Source organism: Eulemur rufifrons, unplaced genomic scaffold (genome assembly GCF_041146395.1).
Source record: "Eulemur rufifrons isolate Redbay unplaced genomic scaffold, OSU_ERuf_1 scaffold_114, whole genome shotgun sequence".
Taxonomy (NCBI): Eukaryota; Metazoa; Chordata; class Mammalia; order Primates; family Lemuridae; genus Eulemur; species Eulemur rufifrons.
Genome location: NW_027182896.1, coordinates 492699 through 512073, shown reverse-complemented (window position 1 = coordinate 512073; position 19375 = coordinate 492699). Strand labels below are relative to the sequence as shown.

At 40.0% G+C, this 19375-nt stretch overlaps 2 protein-coding genes across 3 annotated transcripts in view; both read left to right on the top strand.

Annotated features, from left to right (window-relative positions):
• The window catches only part of LOC138379671 (ankyrin repeat domain-containing protein 26-like), a 61453-nt gene that overhangs the window by 25043 nt on the left and 17035 nt on the right, over nt 1-19375 (top strand). The window contains exons 6-7 of the mRNA XM_069464814.1: nt 7955-8153; nt 9497-9695. Of these exons, the coding sequence (XP_069320915.1) occupies nt 7955-8153; nt 9497-9695 (398 nt within the window). The remainder of the gene's footprint in view (nt 1-7954; nt 8154-9496; nt 9696-19375) is intronic.
• Nucleotides 10524-13860, top strand: LOC138379653 (chromatin target of PRMT1 protein-like). Of its 2 annotated transcripts, XM_069464804.1 has the most exons (3): nt 10524-10854; nt 12193-12530; nt 12669-13860. In XM_069464804.1, the coding sequence occupies exons 1-3, from the start codon at nt 10790-10792 to the stop codon at nt 12872-12874; spliced, it is 609 nt and encodes a 202-aa protein (XP_069320905.1). In that variant the 5' UTR covers nt 10524-10789; the 3' UTR covers nt 12875-13860. The 2 variants fall into 2 exon arrangements, with proteins under 2 accessions (XP_069320905.1, XP_069320904.1); XM_069464803.1 differs by having other exon boundaries at nt 12193-13860.

Sequence of the window (19375 nt, the reverse complement as noted above, 5' to 3'; positions counted from 1 at the left end):
CATTCTCACTGAAGTTAACTGATATCACATTGTGGTTTTGATTTGCATTTCCCTGATGATTAGAGATGTTGAACATTTTTTCATATGTTTGTTAGCCATTTTTATAGCTTCCTTTGAAAAGTTTCTATTCATGTCCTTTGCCCACTTTTTAATAGGGTTGTTTGATTTTTTCTTACTGATTTTCCTGAGTTCTAAATAGATTCTTGTTATCAGTCCTTTATCTGATGTGTAGTATGCAAAAAATTTTTCCCATTCTGTAGGTTGTCTGTTTACTGTCATGACTGTTTCTTTGGCTGTGCAGAAGCTTTTTAATTTGATCAGGTCCCATTTATTTATTTTTTTTTTGTTGTTGTTGCTGTGATTGCCTTGCAAGTCTTGTTCATAAATTTTTTGTCTAGGCCAATATCTGTAAGAGTCTTTCCTACATTTTCTGCTAGAATTCTAATAGTTTCGCACCTAAGGTTTAAGTCTGTTATCCACCGTGATTTGATTTTTGTGAGAGGTGAAAGCTGTGAGTCCTGTTTTAGTCTTCTACATGTGGCTATCCAGTTTTCCCAGCACCATTTGTTAAATAAGGAATCTTTTCCCCAGAGTATGTTTTTGTTTGCTTTGTCAAAGATTAGATGGCTATATGAGGATGGTTTTATATTTGGATTTTCTGTTCTGTTCCAGTGGTCTGTGTCCCTGCACTTGTGCCAATACCAAGCAGTTTTAATAATCACAGCCTTGTAGTATAGTTTGAAGTCTGGCAAATTAATACCTCCCATTTTGTTTTTGTTGCTTAAAATTGCTTTTGCTAAACGGGGTCTTCTCTGGTTCCATACAAAGCGTAAAATTATTTTTTCTATATCTATGAAAAATGATGTTGATAATTTAATAGGGATTGCATTGAATCTGTAGATCACTTTGGGCAATATAGACATTTTAGCAATGTTGATTCTTCCGATCCACGAGCATGGTATGGTTTTCCACCTATTTCCATGTTCTGCGATTTCCTTCCTCAGTGTTTCATAGTTCTCCCTATAGAGGTCTTTTACCTCCTTAGTTAAATATATTCCTGGGTATTTTATTTTCTTTGTTGCTATTTTGAAGGGTATTGAGTCCTTAATTTGGTTCTCCGTTTGACTGTTATTGGCATATATGAATGCCTCTGATTTGTGTGTATTCATTTTGTATCCTAAGACTTTACTAAATTCATTGATCAATTCCAGGAGTCTCTTGGTTGAATCCTTGGGGTTTTCTAGATATAACATCATATCATCAGCAAAGAGTGAGAGTTTGATCTCTTCTGTCTCTATTTGGACACCCTTGCTTCTGCTCTCTTGCCTGATAGCTCTCGCAAGGACTTCCAATACTATGTTGAAAAGTAATGGGGACAGTGGGCAGCCTTGTCTGGTTCCAGTTCCAAGTGGGAATGCTTTCAGTTTTTCCCCATTCAGTATGATGTTGGCTGTGGGTTTGTCATATATGGCTTGTATCATTTTTAGATAGGCCCCGTCTATGCCTATTTTAAGTGCTCTTATCATAAAAGGGTGTTGAATTTTGTCAAATGCTTTTTCTGCATCTATTGAGAGGATCATATGGTCTTTATTTTTGCTTCTATTTATGTGGTGAATTACATTTATAGATTTGCATATGTTAAGCCATCCCTGCCTCTCTGGGATGAAGCCCACTTGGTCGTGATGGATTATTTTTTTGATAAGCACTTGGATTCGATTTGCTAGGATTTCATTGAGAATTTTTACATCTATATTCATAAGGGAGATTGGTCTGTAGTTTTCTTTTTTTGTTGCATCCTTTCCTGGTTTTGGTATCAAAATTATGTTGGCTTGGTAAAATGTGTTGGGGAGAATTCCATCCTTCTCGATATTGGATAATAGTTTATGTAGGATGAGCACCAGTTCTTCTTTGTAGGTATGGTAAAATTCAGGTGTGAACCCATCTGGTCCACGGCTTTTCTTTTTGGGAAGGTTTTTTTTATTGCTGTTTCGATTTCAGATCTAGATATTGGTCTATTCAGGAATTCTATTTCCTCCTGGTTGAGCCTGGGAAGGCTGTATGTTTCTAAAAATTTGTCCATTTCCTCCACATTTTCCAATTTGTGTGCATAAGGATTTTTGTAGAATTCATAGATGATATCATGTATCTCTGTGGCATCGGTCGTGATTTTTCCTTTCATGTTCCTGATGGAGGTTATTAGAGTTTTTTCTTTCTGCTCTTGGTTAGTTGAGCCAGGGGTGTGTCTATCTTGTTTATTTTTTCAAAGAACCAACTTTTTGTTTTATTAATCTCCCTTATGGTTTGTTTGTTGTCCTTTTCATTTAGTTCTGATTTGATCTTAATAATTTCTCTCCTTCTGCTGGGTTTGGGGTTGATCTGTTCTTCCTTCTCCAGCTCTTTGAGTCCATTCATTAGATTGTCTATTTGTAAGTTTTCTGTCTTTTTGATATAGGCATTTATGGAAATAAATTTTCCTCTCAGGACTGCTTTAGCTGTGTCCCACAGATTTTGATAAGTTGTGTCTCCTTTGTCGTTTAATTCAAAGAATCTTTTGATTTCCATCTCGATTTCTTCATTTATAAAATAATCGTTCAGGAGAAGGTTGTTTAGCTTCCATGACTTTGAGTAGGAATGCGAATTTCTGTTAGAGTTCATTATTACTTTTATTCCACTGTGATCTGAGAAGATGCATGGTATAATTTCTATTTTTTTTAATTTTTTAAGATATGCTTTATGTTCTAGGATATGGTCAATCTTGGAGAATGTTCCATGAGCTGATGAGAAGAAAGTATATTCAGTGGATTTTGGCTAGAATGTCCTGTAGATGTCAGTCAGGCCCATTTGTTCTAGCATTCTATTTAAGTCCATTATTTCTTTGTTTATTTTTTGTTTGGAGGATCTGTCCTGTACTGTCAGTGGCGTGTTAAAGTCTCCAACTATTAAAGTGTTGTTATCTATCGTTTGGTTCAGATCAAGTAGGGTTTGCTTTATGAATCTGGGTGCACCTAAGTTGGGTGCATATATATTAAGTATAGTTATGTCTTCTTGTTGAATTTTACCCTTGACCAGTATATAGTAACCATCTTTGTCTTTCATTACTTTTGTTGATTTAAAAACTAAGTTATCAGAGATTAAAACCGCCATGCCAGCTTTCTTTTGGCTTCCATTTGCTTGAAATATTGATTTCCACCCTTTTATTTTCAGTCTAAATGCATCCTTGCAGATTAGATGAATTTCCTGAAGACAGCAGATACTTGGCTTATATTTTTTTAGCCATTGGGCTAGTCTATGTCTCTTTAGTGGAGAATTCGATCCATTCACATTTAATGAGAGAACTGATAAGTGAGACAGATTTCTGTTCCTAATGTTGGATTGAATTTCGTTGTTTTGATTTCTCTCTTGAGCCATTGTGATAACTGGGTTTTTATCTTTATCTCTTGAGTAGTTTTACATTTGTGGGTCTTTCTTGTGCTGGTCCATGTGTTACTCTGTTTTGAGTACTTCTTGGAGAGCTGGTCTTGTCTTGGTGAATTCTCTGAGTTTTTGTTTATCTGAGAATGTCTTAATTTCACCTTCATATATAAAACTGAGCTTAGCTGGGTACAGGATTCTAGGCTGGGCATTATTCTGTTTCAGAAGAGTGAGAATAGGGCCCCAATCTCTTCTTGCTTGTAAGGTTTCAGTTGAGAAATCTGGCGTGATTCGGGTGGATTTTCCTTTGTATGTTACTTGTTTCTTTCTCCTTACAGCTCGAAGAAGGGCCTCTTTAGTGGATATTTTGGTCAGTCTGATAACTGCATGACGTGGTGTCTTCCTATTTGGTATGAATCTCCCAGGGGTTCTTTGAGCTTCTTGAACCTGTATATCTAGAGTTTTGGCAAGGCCTGGGAAATTTTCCTCAATTATATCTTCAAATAGTTTATCCAACCCTTGCTTATTGTCTTCTTCACCCTCAGGAATGCTGATAACTCTCACGTTAAGCTTCTTCACATAATCCCACATTTCTTGTAGACTCTGATCTTTTCTCTTATTTCTTTGCTGTATCTCTGTGACTGACTTATTTAATTGGAAAGTGTTATCCTCGATATCTGAGATTCTTTCTTCTATTTGATCTACCCTGCTCTTGAGACTTTCCACTGTGTTTTGTAGCTCCCTGAATAAATTCTTCATTTCCAGGAGTTCAGTTTGATTTTTCTTCAATATTTCAATTTCTTTAGTGAATTTTTCTTCCAAGTCCTGGATCTTTTTTGTGGTTTCTTTGTGTTGGTTATCCATTTTTTCTTGCATAATATTCAGCTTATTTATGATCCATGTTTGAAATTCTTCCTGTGACATGTTGCTATTTTGAATCTGGTTTGTGTCAATTGGTAGAGAACTAGTAACCCTCTTTGAGGGCAAGATTTCAGCTTGATTCTTTACACTCCTAGAGTTCTTTCGCTGAGCCCTTCCCATCTGGATGAATCGTTAGATGCCTTCTTTCAGCTTCTTTCAGCTTTAGTCTGGATAGAGGCACACCGTGTGCGCTGATCTTAGGCTGTGTAGCAGCCCAGGTGAGCTGCCTCCTCTGTTGCTAGGGGGAGCCCTTCACGTGTTGTTCAGGATTTTGCTACCTTAGCTGGGGGGCTACTCCTGTTGGGTCCAGCCCCAGAGAATTAATGTGACCCAAAACCGGTTTGAGAGTCAAGTCACTGGGCTGTTCTAATTGCAGACGGAAAGTGACTTTTTCCTTGCCTCTTCCTCCCCCAAGGTGGTTTCTGCCTCTCTCTGCACGAAAGACAGTGGCTAGGGGGAGGGGGCGGTGCCCTCGTTCGCCCAGCGCCCCAGTTGATGCAGCTCCCGGGGGCGAAGTTCCGCCCCACCCCAATGTCCGCAAGGACCACGCTCCACTCTCTCGCCACTGGGGAAGCACTCAGTGTTCACGCAAAGGCGGAGCTCCTGGGGGGGGGGTCCAGGGACTAGGGGAGGGAGCCTCCCAGGGAGCCGCCCGGTACCCAATTGCTCCGCAGCGGCTAGGCTGTGGACCCCAACAATGGCTGCGCGCCCGCAGATCGCTGGTGCTGGGGGTGAATGTTCAGGGTCAGGTAGGGGCCGGAGGAGCCAGGAATTGAGGGAGCCCAGCCGCCCGCATAAAGGAGACAGTTTGGCGTGTCCTAGGTGCCTGTCACTGCAGCTTAGCGCAAACCCTCTCCCGCCAGTTGCAGTCCGCTCACAGAGCTCTAGGGTCCAAAATGCCTCCCGCTAATGTCTCCTCTCCACAGAGCCCCACATCTCCCGCGGTGATTCTGCACTGACTTCAGGCAGATCCCTAATTGAGTGGGTGTGGAGGTCAGTGGGGAAACAAGTCGCTTTCCTGTGGGGCTGAACCCACCTCACTCCCTGGTGAGGTGGGTACAGCCGTCCCATACTCTCCTCTCTATTGTCCGTCCTGCACTCTCCAGATTTTTGCGATCTTATTTCCCGTTCACCTCAGTCTTTTCTTGATCTCTGTGTCCCATGCTGATTCTCCATGGATTCATACTGCTGTTCTTGTGGGGGAGCAATCCTCTAGCGTTGTGGCAGGCGGAGATCTATGCTTTCCTCTCCAGGAGCACGAATCCAGGAGGTCACCACCACTCCACCATCTTTTTCTCTCTAGTTTCTCTTTTCATTACCTCTTTGACCCAGGGTGGTTTAGATATGTTTTACTTAGTTTCCAAATATTTAAATATTTTCCAGAGATATTTTTGTTATTGATTTCTAATTTGATTGCTTTGCAGTCAGGGAATATATGTTATAGGTTTTAAATCCTTTGGACTTAACCTTTTTATTAAGGGATATTGAAATCTCAGATCGTACTTGTGATTTTTGTCTATTTCTTTTCACAATTCTGTGATTTTTTTGCCTCATGTATTTTGAAGTTGTTATGTTACTAGGTGCATAAACATTGAGGACTATTATGTTTTCTTGATTAATTGAATCTTTTATCATTATGAAATAACCTTGTTTATTGTTGATAATATTTTTTTTGCTATGACATCTACAGTACTTTGGTACTAATATAGCCACACCAGCTAAGCCTTCTTTTTCCAAGGGGTAGTGTGGTATGTCTTTTTCCTTCTTTTATGCAACCTGTGTCTTGACATTGAAAGTGCATTTCTTATAGGCAGCATGTATTTGGGTTTTGCTTGTTTATCCACTCTGACAGTCAGCCTTTTACTTGGTGTTTTCAGACCAGTTTCATGTATGATGTGATTAGTGACATAGTTAGGTTTTCTGTCATCATGCTGATTGATTTCTATTAGTCCTAGCTGTTCTTTGTTGTCTGTTTTTTCTCTTTATGCTTTCTTTTGTATGAGTCTACTAATTTTTATGATTCAGGGTTTTTTTTTTCTTTTTTATTTCAACATGTTATGATTCAGTTTTTATCTCTCTTTTGGGATGATTAGCTACAACTCTTTGTTTTGCTATCTTAGTTGTTGCTTTAGGAGTTTTAGTATATGATTTTAACTTATCACAGTCCACCTTCAAGTAATATGATACCACATCACGTAAAGGATAAGAAAATACAACAGTATACCTCTTTTCTTCTCTCCCAGCCAGACCCATCATGCACCTGTGGGATTATAGTTTTTACTAAGTTGTGAAAGTTTTTGACCATTTTTTTTTATCAAATTTTTATTCTATCTCTCTTCCTCTCTCTTTGGGGACAAATATTACTTCCTTGAAGTTTTCTCATAGATCACAGCATCTCAAATTTATGATTTTTTGTGATGTCTAATCTATGTTTATTTCTATCCAGTGTAGTTTACATCTCTTACAGTGTAATTTACGTCTCTATCTTTTCAGGTTGTTAAAAAAAAAAAAAAAAAGTCTTCCATGCCTATACTTATCTTGAGTTATGTATTGGGATACAGTTGAGTTACTTATAAAGAGCTTGATCTTCTCTGGTCTTGCTTTTATGATTTGGGATGATGCCCTACCTGCAAGGCAAGACCTTTTTGATGATTCATTGTCTTGTGAAGTCTGTGTTTGTCTGGCCCTTTCTCATGGTAATGAACACATCTTGGTACTGTGTGAGCACCAGGCATGGTTTCCTCCAATTTATTTATGAGGTTTTTCCCTCAGTCTCGAGTAGTTTTCTAGCACACATGTACTGCTCATAACTCTGCTCACTACCTAAAAAGGAATCTGCAGATCTCCAGGGTTCTTTACTCTTCTCTCCTCTTCAGTGTTCTGTCCTGTGGTCTCTGTCTGCTTTGGTTTTTTCAGACTCTCAGCTTCATCACTGCAAATCAGGGAGTCTGGTAGAGTCTACCTCAGTGTTTTCTCCACGTGTCATGTCCTGAAAACTCTGTCAAAGCAGGGATCTGGGACATTCCTAAGGTTTCCTTCATTTGTTTTTTGTTTCTCAGGGATCTTTGTCTTCATTGCCTAAAGTCCACTGTCTTGAGAATCTTTGTTCAATGTGTTTATCTGTCTTATTTTATTTATTTTTTTGGTTGTTTCAGGTAAGAAGGAAACTCAGTACCTGTTCCTCTGCCTTGGCTAGAAGCAGACTACAGTAGAGCTTCAGCACCTGCCCTAGAGTGGCGAGAATGCTTTTCTTCCCCCTTTGCTTCACCGCTCGCTTCTCACCCTCCATTCCTCAGTGTAGCCATCTCTTCCTCAGAGCCATCTTCCCTGGGCCCAACACGGACCAAATCGTCCTGTGTGATCACACAGCTGTTTTCTCGCAGCACCTATCTGAATTTATAATTGCCACCTTTTTGTCTTTGTTCTTCACTACACCAAAGCTAAATAAGAGCAGAGGTGCTGTCTCTGTGATCTGCAGAGCTTAGTATAATGTGTTCCCCATTGTATGCACTCAGTATATGTTTATTCAGTGTATGAATGAGTGAGTGTAAAACTGTGCAGTCCTGTATATCGAAAAAGTACCCATATATTTTATTTCTATCTTTTTTTCACCCTGATACAGACTCTTTTAGGGTATTGAAAAAACATACCACAGTTCTTTTATGTGAAAGAATGGAAGAACTTAAAAAACTTACAGAAAAAGCTAAAAAAATGGAAACTAAGGTTCGCTTACTTCAAAAGGAACTATCCGAAGCAAAAGGAATAAAATCAGAGTTAGAGAAACAAAAATTTGAGTGGGAACGAGAACGCTGCAGTTTGAGGTATGACATTCTAGTTTTAAAGAAATGTTTGAACTGTTTCCTTTAGGCTACAAATATGTTGGAGATTTTTTGAAATTGCTGACTTACCTTCTGGGGTTTAGCAGGGGAGAAATCATCTTAGTCTTGTGGAGTGTAACATTCTTGCAAATAATATAACAAGTTTGTAACTGTGAATATATCTTAATAAATGCATATTTTTAAAATCATAATTTTAATAACTATGTTAGAAGTTTACCATAGAGAAATCTCATTACTTATTTAACAAAGTAAATTTGGGGTTTAAAATTTTTTGTATTATAATTAATGTTGTGAGAACATTTTTATATAAATCTTTTTCTGTATTTCAAATTATTTGCTTTAAAAAAGTTCTTCAATATAGAATTATTTGGTTAATGTATTGGAATATTTTAAAAATGTCTTGAATCACTATTCCTAAATCATGCTCAAGAAAATTTATACTAATTTACAGTTCAACTAATAGAGTATGAATTGGCCATTTTTCTCAACCCAGAAGAAGTTTCTTTAAAAAATTACACACTTTTGTTCTTAATATGCAGGGAATAAAAGGTAAGATGGGAAGTGATTATTTATTAGCTTATTCAACATCTCTCTCTCCTAACAGATAAAATTAATTTAAAGTTCTATGTTGAAAACACATATTATTCCTTATCATTTAAATAAATATTAGAGCTTATTTTTTTCCAAAAGGGATTTTAAAGTTGTTTATAAAATCATAGTAGTCAACAAGATAATTTAAAATTGTTTCTGAAAAAAGAAACATAGAAACAGTCGGGTAGCAGATATTAGTCTCCTTAGCCTAGACTTGAACTGTAGGTACATGTTGTGTGAAAGACATCTGAAGGTGTTCTCTTACACTGCAAATCAGTTTTAGCAATACCCACAGTATTTTGTGAGGATGAAAATTTATTTCCAGTGAATTTATCAACTAGTTTATAAACAGTAACTTTTTAATTAGTTATCTCTAAATGATCCATCCAAGTTGAAGGATCATTGTGACTTTTTATCTGTAAAAAACGAGGTAATTTTCAACTTGTAACTTTACTGAATAATTTTGAGTATCTTTTCCCATCATATTTACCAGAGTAACTAGTAAAAGAAACTTACCAATTAGGAGAATATTTGTTCATGTCTACCTTGCAAGTGTTATGTCCTTTGGAAGAAATTCAAGTGACAAATTCAAAACCTCAGAACTGGAAAGGAAACATATTTAAGAACATAGAAATTTTATTAGGATAACAAACAATATGTTATGAGCCAGATCACAAAATAAACTTTCCATTTTCTAACACAATTAATTTTAAGAAAAATATATTTAACTGCAGATTCACCTTAAGACAACAGGAAGAGAAGAGGAGAAATGCTCATATAGTGTCTGAAGAAAGTAGAGCAAAGTTAAGAACAACGAAGGAGCAACACAGGGAAGCAGTTGAAGTAAAACAACAACTTGAACAGACTCTGAGAACACAAGATGTGGAACTGATGGCGCTAAGAAAGAAATTGAATGAGATAAATCAATCTTGGGTAAAAATTTCATGATTATTATTTTATTTCATCAATATTACTTATAATATTCCTTTGGTTTAATATTTATTATTTAGTGCTAAAACAAACCCAAAATGTTACCCTAAAAATACACTATGACATTCAGAGCTAACGTTATTTATTATAAATCTTGGCCTCCAAGTAGTATCTTATTTCAGTATAAAGAGCTTTTAAAAATGATGATATGCGATATTATGTACTTAATGATGATTTGAGTGTTTTGTTCCTAATAAATTAGTACAGTGCATTTCCCCCATTTCACATTTATTACTGTCTCAAACATAATGAGAGAAAACAAAAATGATTGCAATAGCAAATAATCTCAAGATTTTCTATGAAGACCTCTATAAATTTTATCTCATTTATCATTAATTTTTTTTTTTAAAGACAAAGTCTCATTCTGTTGACTGGGCTAGAGTGCCATGGTGTCAGCCTAGCTCACAGCAACCTCAAACTCCTGGGCTCAAGCAATCCTCCTGCCTCAGCCTCTCAAGTAGCTGGGACAACAGGCATGTGCCACCATGCCTGCCTAATTTTTACTATATATACTTTTAATTTCTTTCTATTTTATTTTTTCTATTTTCTCTTTTCTATTTTCTATCCATATAATTTCCTTCTATTTTAAGTAGAGACGGGGTCTCGCTCTTGCTCAGGCTGGTCTCAAACTCCTGACCTTGAGCGATCCTCCCGCCTCGGCCTCCCAGAGTGCTGGGATTACAGGCGTGAGCCACCGCGCCCGGCCTATCATTAATATTTTAAAAGAGAGGCGGCCATTTTGTTTGGGACGCCGAGCGGGAGTTGGCGGCGGCGGCACCTGTGGTGGCACAGACGAAAGGCAGGAAAGGGCAGGCCCGGCGAGCAGGCGGATCGGCTGACTAGACAGCCAACCAACAACAACGAACTAACCTTGCAATCCACCGCTTACGCGTCTAACCAACCGCCCACCTAGTTAACCCGAGCCCCTCCACCGTCAACTGAGGTTCGGCCGGTCCCAGGCCCGCCTGCCGCAGCCGTGGTGGCAGCCCCCGGGCGGAGCACTGGCGTCCGTTTCCTTCGATTCTCGGGATTTGAAGATGGCTGCACAGTCAGCGCCGAAAGTTGTGCTAAAAAGCACCACCAAGATGTCTCTAAATGAGCGGTGAGGCAGCCAACAGCAACTTCAGCTCCTTCCTAAGAAAACATTACTTAAGTTGGCCCTGGGGTCCAATGCACAAAACCAGTTTTAAGCTAAATACCAACAGAAGGCTACAGACCTCTGTTCTTAGTTGCATCTTATGTGGTACACAAAACAAATTGGGCGGTTGTTTCAAAACGCCTTATCAGTAGACTTTTATGTTAAACTATCTGAAATATTTATCTGGTGGGATATATTTTAAAAAGACTCCTAACACCCTCCCTTTTCTTCACATTTTTTTTACATTGGATACAGGGGTGGTGCAGCACGGTAGCATGGTACCCTGGCTGCAGTAGGCTTGCTGCCCAGTCCAAGGCCAGCAGTGTTGTGTTTGGCCTGTAAGAGGCAGGTAGCAAGCCATGAATATGTCCAAAGGCCCTTGAATGTCATTCTTGGGCCTTGTAAGAGGCACTTGCTTTGCTCCATTTCACTTTCTTTCCATTCTGCTTCTAGTTTGTTTTTGTTTTGGATTCTTTTACAGTTAAGTGTTCTTCTCTTCCATTCCATTAAATTACCTTGACAGGAATAATACAGGAGTGTCTCCACAGGCTCTAAAATGATTGAACTTGCCTAACTTTCATAAGTAACCACTTGGAGTCAGAAAAAGTGATCATTTGAGACTAAGAAAAAGTAAAAGTATTTAAAGGCAGTTTCTATCTCTGAGAGCTTTGTTCATTGAGTGCCTTTGGCCAATTATTCTATTAAATTGATGTTAGACCACTAAGAGATTTATCTAGTGTCTATTTTTGCCTCTTTTGAAGCACATGTGCTTCTATCCTTATCTCTTAAGACATGGTACACTAATTATCTATATTCATGTTACTAAGTGACAAATATATTTTTAAATTTGTTACACTCCTATAATTTATATGAGTGCATTATTTCCATGAGCTCTGAAGGTACTGTAGCCCTTTCTCATATTTGCCCTTACAATGCTCCCTCAGGTCTCCCAAGGTTTAGGCTTTGTTCGTTTGTCTTTGAAACTGCATCTTCTGTCTCTTGTCATCATATCTGCTTATTGCGTGTTTTTCATACTTTCCACCTCTCTCAAAACTGTTACCTGAGCCCTTGTTATCACTTTTGATTGAATGTGCTGCACTTAGCTGCATTTCTAAGTTTCTGATTCTTGCAAGTTTGTGGAAACTGTGGAGTCTTTAACCCACATCAGCCTTGATCTAAGTGTACCACTTTACTTAAAAGTTTGTGGGATCTGGAGCTCCTGGTCTAGCAAGCCATGAAAATGCCAATAAATGTTTTGTAATAAAGCTTTTATTTAAACATCCATTTTGTTCGACCTTGAAGCTTTACTAATATGCTGAAGAACAAACAACCGATGCCAGTGAATATTCGGGCTTCGATGCAGCAACAACAGCAGCTGGCCAGTGCCAGAAACAGAAGACTGGCCCAGCAGATGGAGAATAGACCCTCTGTCCAGGCAGCATTAAAACTTAAACAGAGCTTAAAGCAGCACCTGGGTAAGAGTAACATCCAGGCACGGTTAGGCCGACCCATAGGGACCCTGGCCAGGGGAGCAATCGGAGGACGAGGCCTACCCATAATCCAGAGAGGCTTGCCCAGAGGAGGACTGCGTGGGGGACGTGCCACCAGAACCCTACTTAGGGGCGGGATGTCGCTCCGAGGTCAAAACCTGCTCCGAGGTGGACGAGCCGTAGCTCCCCGAATGGGCTTAAGAAGAGGTGGTGTTCGAGGTCGTGGAGGTCCTGGGAGAGGGGGCCTAGGGCGTGGAGCTATGGGTCATGGCGGAATCGGTGGTAGAGGTCGGGGTATGATAGGTCAGGGAAGAGGGGGCTTTGGAGGCAGAGGCCGAGGCCGTGGACGAGGGAGAGGTGCCCTTGCTCGCCCTGTGTTGACGAAGGAGCATCTGGACAACCAATTAGATGCATACATGTCGAAAACAAAAGGACACCTGGATGCCGAGTTGGATGCCTACATGGCGCAGACAGATCCTGAAACCAATGATTGAAGCCTGCCCACCCTCCTGTGAGAGACTCTTGTTAAAGTCACCACATCTGTAAATAACCTTCAGATAACAGATGAGAAGAAACTTGATTGATGCTGGATGGACCTATCACAATAGGCTATGGACTTAACTTGCCACCAGTTAGTTTGTGCATTTAGGTGTTCCTTTCACTTTTTGATACAGTGTTGTATGAAACTGTTTTTTTCCTTTGGTTGGGGTTTTGGGTTTTTTTGTTTTCCTCCTTTGCTCAGACTTCTCTTTGAACACAAATCAAATGTGTTGGCCTCGTGCCTCCCCTCAACTGTCATATGCTCTTCATCTCTTTGCTCCCACAGAAAGGTCCCAGAAAGAGCCAGCATTCTCCCTAATGCCTAGGTTTCTGAGGTTGTAGAGTTCTGTTCTACATCCTCTTTAATAGCCTCCTAGGAGTGTTTAGAATATCTAGAGCTCAAAAATGCATTCTGCCACATTGACAATTTAGTGTAGTAAATTGGGAACATTGACATCGCTATAGGGCCACATAACAGGTTACCTGTGGTAGCATCTCTGATTTGATTGAAGTTACTACCATGTGCATTGACCCCCACATAGATGATAACCGTTTGTACTGGGTTGAGTACGTGCACTTTCTACCCTAGTATGAGATGTACAAACTTTCTCTTGGCTTTATATCATATCCCAAAGGGGTCCTATTGGGCTGGCTTACACCTGCAATACAGGGGAAGAAGCCATTTGGTTTGGCAGGTGTGTCGGAGGGAGAAGGATGGGAGAATGGTGGTAGATGAACTGCCGGGAGGGGTCAGAAGATACCCATGCTGGAATGCAATTATCTTCATGTTTATCCCATACCGATCTTGGGCTTTTCCTCTCAGTGGCTTTGTTTGACCCTGTTTGTATGTTCCTCGAAGGTTTAAGTACAGCAATATTCTGTCAACTGTTCCAGTTTCAGTGGAATCTTGTATTTCTGGTTAATTATAACAAATTGTTCTCTCAAAAAAAAAAAAAGAGAGAAATCTTCTTGAAAGGGTGGAAACTTACAAGGTGCTCACAGTGGGTGGAGAAAGAATTCTCAAACAAAGTTTAGGGTGGACAGAAGTACAAAGTTTATTTATTTTCCTGAAAAAGAAAAGGAAAGAAAGGAGAGGAGAGGAGAACGGAGGGAGGGAGGAAGGAAGGAGGACGAAGGAAAGAGGGAAAGAGAAAGAAAGAAGAAAGAAAGAGAAAGAAAGGAAGCAAGAGAAAGGAAAGGTTAAGGCAGGAGAGGGAGAAAGAAAGAGAAAAGAAAGGAGGAAGGAAGGGAGGAAGGAAGGAAGAAAAGGAAGAGGAAAGGAAAGGAAGACAGAAAGGAAAGTAAGAGAAAAAAGGGAGGGAGTGGGGAGAGAGAGAGAGAAGTAGCCATGGCACACAGAAAAGAAGTGAAAATGATGAGTAGAACTCCATGGTATACATATACCACATTTTATTAATCCACTCATGTTGATGGGCACTTGGGTTGTTTCCACATCTTTGCAATTGTGAATTGTGCTGCTATAAACATTGTAGTGCAGATATCTTTTTTATAGAATGTCTTTTGCTCCTTTGGGTAGATTCCCAGTAGTGGTATTGCTGGATCAAATGGTAGTTCTACTTTTAGTTGTTTGAGGTGTCTCCATATTACTTTCCATACAGGTTGTACTAGTTTGCAGTCCCACCAGCGGTGTATGAGTGTTCTATCTCTCCTCATCCATGCCAACATTTATTGTTTTGGAACTTTTTGATAAAAGCCATTCTCACTGGAATTAAGTGCTATCTCATTGTGGTTTTGATTTGCATTTCCCTGATGATTAGAGATGTTGAGCATTTTTTCACGTATGTTAGGCATTAATCTATCTTTTTCTGAAAAGTTTCTGTTCATGTCCTTTGCCCACTTTTTAATGGGGCTGTTTGATTTTTTTTTCTTGCTGATTTTCTTCAGTCCCTGAGACCTTTCAAGCCAGAAGAGATTGGGGTCCCATTCTTAGTCTTCTCAAACAGAATAATGGCCAGCCTAGAATTCTGTATCCTGAAAAACTAAGTAATGTATATGAGGGGGAAACAAAGTCTTTCTAACATGAGCAAACACTGAGGGAGCTTGTCAAGATAAGACCTTCCCTGTAGGAAGTACTCAGAACTGCATTATACACAGATCAGCACAATAGACAGTCACCGGTGTAAAATCACCCAAAAGCTAAAGGTCAAAGACTAGATACCGCAATGGCTCAAGAAATAAAGTAAAGCAACAAAGTCCTACTCAACAGGATGAACAGAAATCCACCCCACTTGTCAGTTTTTTCAATAAATCTGAATGGCTTGAACTGCCCACTGAAGAGACACAGGCTGGCTGAATGGATAAATATATACAAGTCAAGTGTCTCCTGTCTTCACGAAACACATCTAACCCACAAGGACTCATTTAGACTCCAGGTGGAGATGAAAAACAATATTCCATGCAAATGGAAACCCAAAGAAGGCTGGTGTAGCAATTCTAACATCACATCACTTAGTCTTCAAATCAACAAAAGTAGTGAAAGACAAAGATGGTCATTATATAATGGTAAAGGGAACAATTCAACAAGAAGACATGACAATTCTAAATATTTATACACCTATCACAAGAGCACCCAGATTCATAAAGCTAATCCTACTCGATCTAAACAAAATGATAAGCAGCAGCACCATAATAGCCAGGGACTTCAACACCCCTCTAACAGAATAGGACAGATTCTCCAAACACTGCATAAAGAAACAATGGACTTAAACAGAACTCTAGAACAAATGGGCCTAATAGACATCTACAGAACATTTTACCCAAAAACCACTGAAAATATGTTCTTCTCATCAGTTCATGGGACAGTCTCTAAGACTGACCACATCCTAGGCCACAAAACATGGCTCAATGTAGAAATTATGCCATGCATCTTCTCAGACAACAGTGGAAAAAATTAGAAATAAACTCCAACAGAAACACTCATCTCTATACAAAGTCATGGACACTAAACAACCTAGTGCTGAATGATAGGTCAAGGAGGAAATTAAAATGAAAATCAAAAGATTCTTTGAACTAAATGATGGTGACACAAGTTATCAAAATCTGAGGGATACAACTAAAGTAGTCCTGAGAGGAAAGTTCCTAGCCATAAATGCCTACATTCAGAAGACAGAAAGTTCACAAATCAATAATCTAATAATGAATTGTCTCAAAGAACTGGAAAAGGATGAGCAAAGCATTCCCAAACACAGCAGAAGCAAAGAAATAACCAAGATCAGAGCGGAACTAAATGAAAAAGATAATAAAAGAACTATACAGAAGATTAATGAAACAAACAGTTGGTTCTTTGAAAAGATAAACAAAATTGACATGCTTCTCACCAGATTAAGCAGAAGCAGAAAAGAAAGGACACTAATAATCTCTATTAGGAATGAAAAAGGAGAAATTACGACTGATACCATGGAAATACAAAATATCATCTCTGAATACTATGAAAATCTCTATGCACATAACCTGGAAATGTGGAGGAAATGGGCAAATTCTTAGAAACAGACAGCCCCCCTGGGCTCAATCAAGAAGAAATGGAATTCCTGAACAAACCAATATCAAGTACTGAAATTGAAGCAGCAACAAAAAATCTTCCAAGAAAAAAAAAGTCCTGGACCAGATAGTTTCATACCCAGATTTTACCAGACCTATTAATACAAAGAACTGGTGCCTATCCTGCAGAAATTATTCCACAACATTGAAAAGGAAGGAATCCTCCCCAATTCTCCCCAATCCTCTTCAATTTTATGGAGCCAACATCACCCTGATACCAAAGCCATCCCAGAGACACAGAGATGGTTCAACATATGCAAATCAATAAATGTAATTCACCACATAAATAGAAGCAAAAACAAAGTTCATATAATCCTCTCCATAGAGGCAGTAAAAGCATTCAACAAAATTCAGCACCCTTTTATGATAAGAATGCTTAACAAAATAGGCATAGATGGAACTTACCTTGAATGGCTAAAAGCCATATACACCAAAGCCACAGCCAACATCATAATGAATGAGGATAAACTGAAAGCATTCCTGCTTAGAACTGGAGCATATGTCTTTTAAGTGGAGCATTTAAACCATTATTGTTGAGTGATAGAATTTATATGGTATGATGTTGTGTTCATCATGTTGGGTAGTACCTTATTGCTTTATTTTCCCTCTTGTGCTATTGTTTTACAAGAGATGTGAGGTTTAGCTTTTTTATATAATTTTACACTGGTGGGTCCCTATTGTGCTAATTCCTGTATCATGAAGTTATGAGTATTTCCTGCAGCACAGGTCTGGTCATGATAAATTCCCTCAATGTTTGCTTGTCTGGAAAAAACTTAATTTCTCCATCAATTGGGAAACTTAGTGTTGCAGGATACAAGATTCTAGGGTGACAGTTGTTCTGTTTAAGAAGATTGAAGATGGGGTCCCACTCCCTTCTAGCTTGTAAGGTTTCCACTGAGAAGCCTGCACTTAGCCTGATGGCTTTTCCTTTGTAGGTCAGTTGTTACTTTCGTCTTGCTGCTTGTAGAATTTTCTCCTTCATTTTGGCTTTGGCCAGTTTGATTACTCTGTCTTGGGGATGACTTATTTGCTATGAATGTTGCTGGTGTTCAATGACCTTCTTGTATCTGAACGTCTGGATCTCTGGCGATATCAGGAAAGTTTTTCTGAATAATTCTCTCAAATACATTTTCCATGCTTTTAGTTCTTTCTTCTTCTCCCTCGGTGGTACCTATAATTCGTATGTTAGTTCACTTCACATGATCCTGCAGCTCTCCAAGTGATTACTTAGTGTTTTTTATTCTCTTCTCTGCCTCTTTAAATGTCTGGGTTACCTCAAGAGTCTTATCTTCAAGCTCTGAGATTCTTTATTTTCCTCAGTTTAGTCTGTTGCTAAAGCTTTCTGCTGTGTTTTGAATTCCCTAAATTACTCTTTCATTTCTTTAAGTTCTGTAGTATTTTATCCTCTCTTATGTTGTTTGGCACTTTAGTGACTTTTTCATTAATTTCCTGAAATATTTTTTGAGTTCTTTTTGTTGGTTTTCAACTTTCTTTTCAGTTCCATTGATCTTATTTGACATCCATATTCTGAATTCCATTTCTGTAATTTTGGCAATTTCCTTGTGGTTGTAGTCCACTACCGTAGCTCCATTGTGATCCCTTGGGAATGTGAAATTGTTTTGTTTTTTCATGTTGCCAGAGTTGTTTTGCTGATTTCTTCTCATCTGAATCCTCTTCTCTGTGCTCCAGGCTAATAGGATCGCAGGGCACCTGTTCTCCTTTGCTGGGAACTCTCCTGTTTAGTCAGGGGAAGGGGAAGACCCTAGATGGAGCTTTTGTGTCCTACTCTGGGGTGTTGACCCAGCAAGGGAGGTGCAGGTGCACTGAGAGCCTATAGAACAGCTGTCCTGTTTTGTCCCATTCCCCTGTGATTCCCTCAGTGCAAGCCAGTGTGGGATGATCTCTGTGCAGGGTAGTGGATTGTTCCCCAGTCATTATTGGAACTTTGAGTTGGGGCCTGGATGCGACTCTCTCCATGGAAGCTCTTGTTGTGAGGGTTTGCTCTGCACCAGGTCATCCAGTGGAGGTGACAGTGGCAGTTGAGTAAGTCTATCTACGCAGTGGTCATGGGTGAGTGGGTTGTGAGCATTTGTCCTAACCAGGTCCAGGAATAATGGCTGCTCAAGACTTGTTAAAGTGTTGGACCTCACGGTTGTTCTGCCAGCCCAGAGACATTGGTGGAGACTCAAGGGTGGGTCTTGGGACCCAGGCATAACTCTAGAATCTTAGGGGTGGTGTTATAGGCTCAGTGGGGGCCCTGGAGCAACAGTTGTAGAGCCTCAGTCTCAGGTGCAGTAATGGACTCTGAGCTGTATCTGGGGAACACGAGGGCAGAGCCACAGAGGTGGGGGCTGTTCCACCAGCAGGGAGACTGCTGCAGCCCCGTCACAGCAGCGTTTTGTCCAAGGGGCCTCATGACTGTGGAGGTGGGCCAGGGCTGCTGGTCAGCCGAGGTTCTCCCCCGACCTAAGTCCCACGGAGGCAGTCAACCAAGGCTTCCCAGATGGTGCCTGTGGTGCCTGAGTCTCGTCTTCTGCTCAGATTCCCCACAGCGCGGAGGGGTGCGTGGCTCCCAGTCACAGCTCATGGCACGGGGGAGCGTCTGTTCTGTGTGCTCCCTCCCTGGCCTAGCAGGGGTGATGTGAGGGCTACTGCTGGAAAGCCGAGTCCTGAGCAGACCTGGTGGCATGCACCTAAGCATTCAGGATGGCATTAGCTGCAGAAACCAGGATTGACAGCTGCCATATCTCTGCAGCGCCTGCTTTCTGTTGCAATGTCTTTGCACAGACTCTGAGCAGTCCCCCAATAGCCTAGAGGTCTGCAGAGGTGGAGGGGTCCCCTAACAGCTCAAGCTGCCTGCAACTTTTACCCATCTCCTTAAAGGCAGTGCCCCCATG